At 56.1% G+C, this 6,349-nt stretch overlaps 1 protein-coding gene across 1 annotated transcript; it reads left to right on the top strand.

The window, feature by feature from the left end:
- Positions 1-289: 289 nt before the first annotated feature.
- FOXC2 (forkhead box C2) lies at positions 290-3,181 on the top strand. The gene has a single exon (XM_002761236.5). It carries the CDS (start codon positions 797-799, stop codon positions 2,300-2,302), a length of 1,506 nt encoding a protein of 501 aa, XP_002761282.1. The 5' UTR covers positions 290-796; the 3' UTR covers positions 2,303-3,181.
- Positions 3,182-6,349: the final 3,168 nt, after the last annotated feature.

Raw genomic sequence — 6,349 nt, forward strand, 5'->3', positions numbered from 1 at the left:
TTTTTTCTTACAGAGGAAAAGCGGCTATTTTTTGTTCTGGGCATGTGGGCCCATTCACCAAAATGTGATCATAAAATAAATTTTAATAAGATATAACTCTTAAAAAAAAAATCTTTTCAAGGGAAGGCGGAGTCGCAGCAGAGGCGCCGGGTCTTAGAGCCGACGGATTCCTGCGCTCCTCGCCCTGATTGGTGCCGACTCCCCTCAGCTGCCGGGTGATTGGCCGAAAGTTCCGGGAGGGGGCGTGGCCCTAGGAAAGTAAAAACTCGCTTTGAGCAAGAAGACTTTTGAAACTTTTCCCAGTCTCTAAAAGGGACTTGGCCTCTTTTTCCGGGCTCGGCCGGGCAGCCGCGGGAACCCCGGCGCGCTGACCCTCGGGGCTGCGGGGCTGCTGGGGGCTTGGAGAGCCTCCTGCGCCCTTCCTCGCGCGGGCCGAGGGTCCACCCGGCTCCCCCGGCCGCTGCGTCTCCGCCGGGTCGCGGCCACCCGCCTGCTTGCGCTGCCGCCGCCGGGTCTTGGAGCGAGCGAGGAGCGGGGCCGGCGCTGCGCTCGCCCGGGGCGCGCCCTCCAGGATGCCGATCCGACCGGTCCGCTGAAAGCGCGCGCCCCTGCTCGGCCCGAGCGCCGCCGCCTGCGCCCCCCTTGCCCCGGAGGCTGCCAGGAGCCCAGGGCTGCCCCTCCCGCCCCCCTCCTCTCCCCCTCCGGCTCTCTCGCTCTCTCTCGCTCTCGGGGCCCCCCTCGCTCCCCCGGCCGCAGTCCGCGCGCGCGGGCGCCGGCGAGCCGTCTCGGACGCAGCATGCAGGCGCGCTACTCCGTGTCCGACCCCAACGCCCTGGGAGTGGTGCCCTACCTGAGCGAGCAGAATTACTACCGGGCTGCGGGCAGCTACGGCGGCATGGCCAGCCCCATGGGCGTCTACTCGGGCCATCCGGAGCAGTACGGCGCGGGGATGGGCCGCTCCTACGCGCCCTACCACCACCACCAGCCCGCGGCGCCCAAGGACCTGGTGAAGCCGCCCTACAGCTACATCGCGCTCATCACCATGGCCATCCAAAACGCGCCCGAGAAGAAGATCACCCTGAATGGCATCTACCAGTTCATCATGGACCGCTTCCCCTTCTACCGGGAGAACAAGCAGGGCTGGCAGAACAGCATCCGCCACAACCTCTCCCTAAACGAGTGCTTCGTCAAGGTGCCCCGCGACGACAAGAAGCCCGGCAAGGGCAGCTACTGGACGCTGGACCCGGACTCCTATAACATGTTTGAGAATGGAAGCTTCCTGCGGCGCCGGCGGCGCTTCAAAAAGAAGGACGTGTCCAAAGAGAAGGAGGAGCGGGCCCACCTTAAGGAGCCGCCCCCGGCCGCGTCCAAGGGCGCCCCGGCCGCCCCCCACCTCGCGGACGCCCCCAAGGAGGCCGAGAAGAAGGTGGTGATCAAGAGCGAGGCGGCGTCCCCGGCGCTGCCGGTCATCACCAAGGTAGAGACGCTGAGCCCCGAGAGCGCGCTGCAGGGCAGCCCCCGCAGCCCGGCCTCCACGCCCGCAGGCTCCCCCGACGGCTCGCTGCCCGAGCACCACACCGCGGCGCCCAACGGGCTGCCGGGCTTCAGCGTGGAGAACATCATGACCCTGCGAACGTCGCCGCCAGGCGGAGAGCTGAGCCCGGGGGCCGGACGCGCGGGCCTGGTGGTGCCGCCACTGGCGCTGCCCTACGCCGCCGCGCCGCCTGCCGCCTACGGCCAGCCGTGCGCGCAGGGCCTGGAGGCCGGGCCTGCCGGGGGCTACCAGTGCAGCATGCGGGCCATGAGCCTGTACACCGGGGCCGAGCGGCCGGCGCACATGTGCGTCCCGCCCGCCCTGGACGAGGCCCTCTCGGACCACCCGAGCGGCCCCGCGTCGCCCCTGAGCGCCCTCAACCTCGCCGCCGGCCAGGAGGGCGCGCTCGCGGCCACCGGCCACCACCACCAGCACCACGGTCACCACCACCCGCAGGCACCGCCGCCTCCGCCGGCTCCCCAGCCCCAGCCGACGCCGCAGCCCGGGGCCTCCGCAGCCCAGGCGGCCTCCTGGTATCTCAACCACAGCGGGGACCTGAACCACCTCCCCGGCCACACGTTCGCGGCCCAGCAGCAAACTTTCCCCAACGTGCGGGAGATGTTCAACTCCCACCGGCTGGGGATTGAGAACTCTAGCCTCGCGGAGTCCCAGGTGAGCGGCAGTGCCAGCTGTCAGCTGCCCTACAGATCCACGCCGTCCCTCTACCGCCACGCCGCCCCCTACTCCTACGACTGCACGAAATACTGACCTCCCCGGCCGGCTCCGGCTCCGGCTTCGTTTCCCAGCCCCGACCCAACCAGACAGTTAAGGCTGCAGAGACGAAAAAAAAAAAAAAAAAAGAAAGAAAGAAACAAAACGTGTCCACCAACCTTTTTTCAGACCCGGGAGCAGAGAGCGGGCACGCCAGCCCCCAGCCGACTGTGAAGCGCGCAGGTAACTTTAATTCGCCGCCCTCTTTCTGGGATCCCAGGAAACTCCCTTTAAAGGGACTCAGCCCAACAAAATGAGTATTGGTCTTAAAATCCCCCTCCCCTACCAGGACGGCTGTGCTGTGCTAGACTTGAGCTTTCCAAAGTTAAGTTGTGGACCAAATCCCATAGCGACCCCCTACTGACATTCTGTAGAGGTGCCCCTGTGTGTATGGGGGGTCTCTACAGATAATGTATGTGCTGTCTGTAATTTTAAATTTCTCCAACCGTGCTGTACAAATGTGTGGATTTGTAATCAGGCTATTTTGTTGTTGTTGTTGTTCAGAGCCATTAATATAATATTTAAAGTTGAGTTCACTGGATAAGTTTTTCATCTTGCCCAACCATATCTAACGGCCAAATTGAATTCGAGAAACCGATGTGGGTTTTGCTTCCTGTTCAATCCTGAGGTATAATTCCTTTTCCCCTTGTAGGTCTTACAAAACAAGAAAATAATTTATTTTTTTGTTGGTGGATAAAAAAGTCAAGTATCTGATACTTTTTATTTACAAAGTGTGATGGTTTTGTATAGTAGGTTCCACCCTGAGTATTCCTAAAAGAAAAAAAAAACTTAAAAAATCTAACTTCATCTATGTTTGTTTTATGTGGTCTTAATTGTTGTACTTACCTTAAAATAAACCCATGTTGTTTTTCCGCCCACAGTTTGGACAGTGTTTGTGTTCTTGCATTTTTAAAAAATGAGGTGTGTTTGCAAACCCACCCGTTTTGATTATTTTTGTTACACAGGTGGGTATACATGTAGACGCATAAATCCGATCAGAGAATAGAGGTACATGCCTGCTGTCTTGTTTAGTGACAGAAAAGTATTTTTATTTCTTTTTAAATCCCAGTCTAGGATTTTTTCTTTTGGAGAGACTGCCCAGTTGGAGAGGGCTGCCCGAAGGACTGGACCATGAGCTTGCTGTAATGCATGTTGTTAAATGCAGGAAAAACATGCCAGATGTCAACCAAACAGTGCCACTGCGTCTCAGTGTCCAGCCGTCCCCAATTCAGTAGGTGAAGGAAGGGAAGGGTAAACATGTCCCGTTTGCTAACTGCAGCGCAGGCTAAGTCGTGCTTTCCCCCGATTTTCTAAAATTCGAGCTTCTAAGCCTGCTCTGATGGTTTTCCTGAGAGTTTCAACCGAGCCAAGGAAGGGCTGAAGGGGACAGATTTTCTGACGTTTAATGTCCATACCCTCTTAGCAGCCAGATCAGACCTCTTTACTTCTGGGTGTCATATCTAAATCTGTACCGTCATCGCAGTGAAAAATTTTAAACCTCATTGCCCTTCAAAAATAAGTTAGGAGGCTTTTAGAGTTCTAAATTCATCGTTTGTCAATCTGTTAAATAATAGCGATTATTTTCCTTTTCAATGTTAATATCTTGTCTTTTACGTTTTTAATAGCAACCTAGTTTTCTTGAAATGTAGCTGGGGAAATGGCTTTATTATCTATTTCAATGGCTGAAACCCACAATTCCCCTGCTGGTCTCTTTGTGTGAATTTTGGGACCAAAGCTTCCTCAGTTCCCACCCCATCAGGTGAGCGGTGAGCTGTGCCTTGGCAATGGTAAAGTTCTATTTGAGCTTCATGTTTCAAGAGCTGATGATTTTGCTAAAGGTGATTTTGCTTGATGCCCTGGCGCTGAACGTCACCTGGGTGTTGTTCTTGTTGCTTTAAACAAGGCAGTTTATCTGTACGCTGTGTTGAAAGAGAATTTGGGGAAGCTTAAACTATGCTAATCTTCCCATATGTGCAACACAGACTCTTTTAATCTGTGGCCCCAGAGGTGGCGCACAGTTAAGACGCAGAGGCTGTTTCATACCTTTTCATAAAGTGCGGGTGCCCGGGTGCTAGGCTTTCCTCAGGCCCCAGGCCAGGCGGGCTTTGGTTGAGTGAACGGGAGGAGGAAGTTAAGGACGTAGGGGTGGGGAGAGACCCTCTCCAAGCTGCAGAATAAGGTGGCCCAAGCTCCTTGCCCGCGTCTGCCGAGATGGTTTCATTTTACTTCTGCTCCCTTCATGCTGTTTGCCCCAGGAGAAGAGGAGAGGATTGCAGACCCTAAGCGAGCTGGCTTTTTTCCTTCCCTGGATGTTTTAAAGACGTCTTTCTGGAAGCCTGCCCTCATCGTCAGATTTGAAACTATCGGTGTCCTGTTAATGGCAAAGCCTGAGACACACACGGAAAATAAAGGAGTGCAGCGGTGTGGCTGAGAGCCCCCAGCCCTGCTGTTGAAACCACGCTGGGCTTTCACACCTTTAGGAGGCCTTTTTAAAAAGTCCTGCTGTGTTGGTGCTGGAAACCCAAGCGAGTGGCCCCTGAGGAGGTTATCGGGAGGGAGTATTTCCATTCCCCAGGAACTCGGGCAGCTGCGGGTTGTATTTGGGGCTTTATTCAGGTCTTCGGAGGCAGCAGTGTGGAGAACCAGACCCTAAATGTGTTTCAGCCTGGGCATTTTGGGACTCATCTAAGGACCCTCTCACTCAAGGCTTCCTAGGTCTGAGTGGACAGGGATAGGTGCAGTAAGTGCTAGAAGGCCCACGGCCCCTTGTGCTGTGAACTGGCTCAGAGCTCTGTGCAGCCCCGCTCTCCGCTGTCCTGCAGTCCAGGCCTCCTGCAGCGCCTGTGTGGACCTCAGGCCCGGGAGCTTAGTGGCCTCTGGGACATCTGCTGCTCTCCCAGCGGAGTGGGAAGATTCTGCAGCACATGCTGTGAGCAGCCAATGCTCTCGCCAACAGTCGTGCGTCTTGGCAGCCACCCTGCTTGTCTGCTGCCCACTGCATGTGGCATTGACTGTTCTTGATCCCCTCGTCCACCACCTTTTCCTATGGCCTTTTGGTCCTTGAGAGCTTCTGGGCCTTTCAAGGAAAGGGGAAAGGAGGTTAGGGATGGAAGGGCCATACTGTCTGTCGTAGGCTGTAGAGACTGGGCTTGGGGCGACTCTGAGGACCACGCAAATGCAGTTTGCATGAAGTCTGTCTGATCACCCTGTGCCTTCCTAACCCAGTAAGAAGATATCCCAGAGCCAATGGCAAATGAAATGAAAGCGCCTGAACACCACGGCAGAGACCTTCCCATTGAATTCACACTGCATCCCTGGTGGGTTTTGGCTGGGTGGCCTCTGACTCTAAGCATAGTCTGGCTATGACAGATATGGGCCACTCGGAGACACCCCATGGCCCCTGAGCATCCCATACATTCTCAGCTCCAGAGAGGCTGCAGCCAGAGTAGCCTCCTCCAATGGGCCTCTGAGGCTCCACCCCACATTCACAGCTTTCAAGAAGAGGGACTGCCTGCCTCCTGCTGGCCATGCCTGGGCCTCTTGAAGGCTGGGCTTGGGTCTGTGGTCGAAAGGCCATCACTGCCATGGAATAGGTGGCCTATCCCTGAAGATGCAAATCTTGCTGTGACTTTTGTCCAGGAATTGCTGGAGCACTGGGCTAGGAATGAGAAGACCACATCTCTCTGTGTGAACAAACCTCTTCCCCTCTCTGGCCTTTTTATCTGTAAAATGACCCAGTGGCCAGGGCTACACTGCACTGTCCTTCTGGGCATAGCCAGGGCTGCTTACGCTGCCAACCATTCTGCCACCAAGACATGAAGATCAGAAGCCAGAGGCAGAAGAAAACACAGGGTCCTGGGAACTTCTGTGCTTGGCTCATAAATCTTTTGGGGTCTGTCTCCTCCCTTTTACTTGATGACTGCCTAGGGGGTGCTGCTGGAGCAGGGAGAGGCTTGTGACAGAGCTCCCAGCTCACTGGTGAAAATGAACCCTGTGTGCTTGGGAGGGTCTCCTCACTCCTCCCCACCCCCATCCAGAAAAGGG

The sequence above is a fragment of the Callithrix jacchus genome, chromosome 20 (assembly GCF_049354715.1).
Source record: "Callithrix jacchus isolate 240 chromosome 20, calJac240_pri, whole genome shotgun sequence".
NCBI classification, from domain to species: Eukaryota; Metazoa; Chordata; class Mammalia; order Primates; family Cebidae; genus Callithrix; species Callithrix jacchus.

Bases quoted from the DNA above. Each gene is read 5' to 3' on its own strand.
- FOXC2 (XM_002761236.5), top strand. From the start codon at position 797: ATGCAGGCGCGCTACTCCGTGTCCGACCCCAACGCCCTGGGAGTGGTG.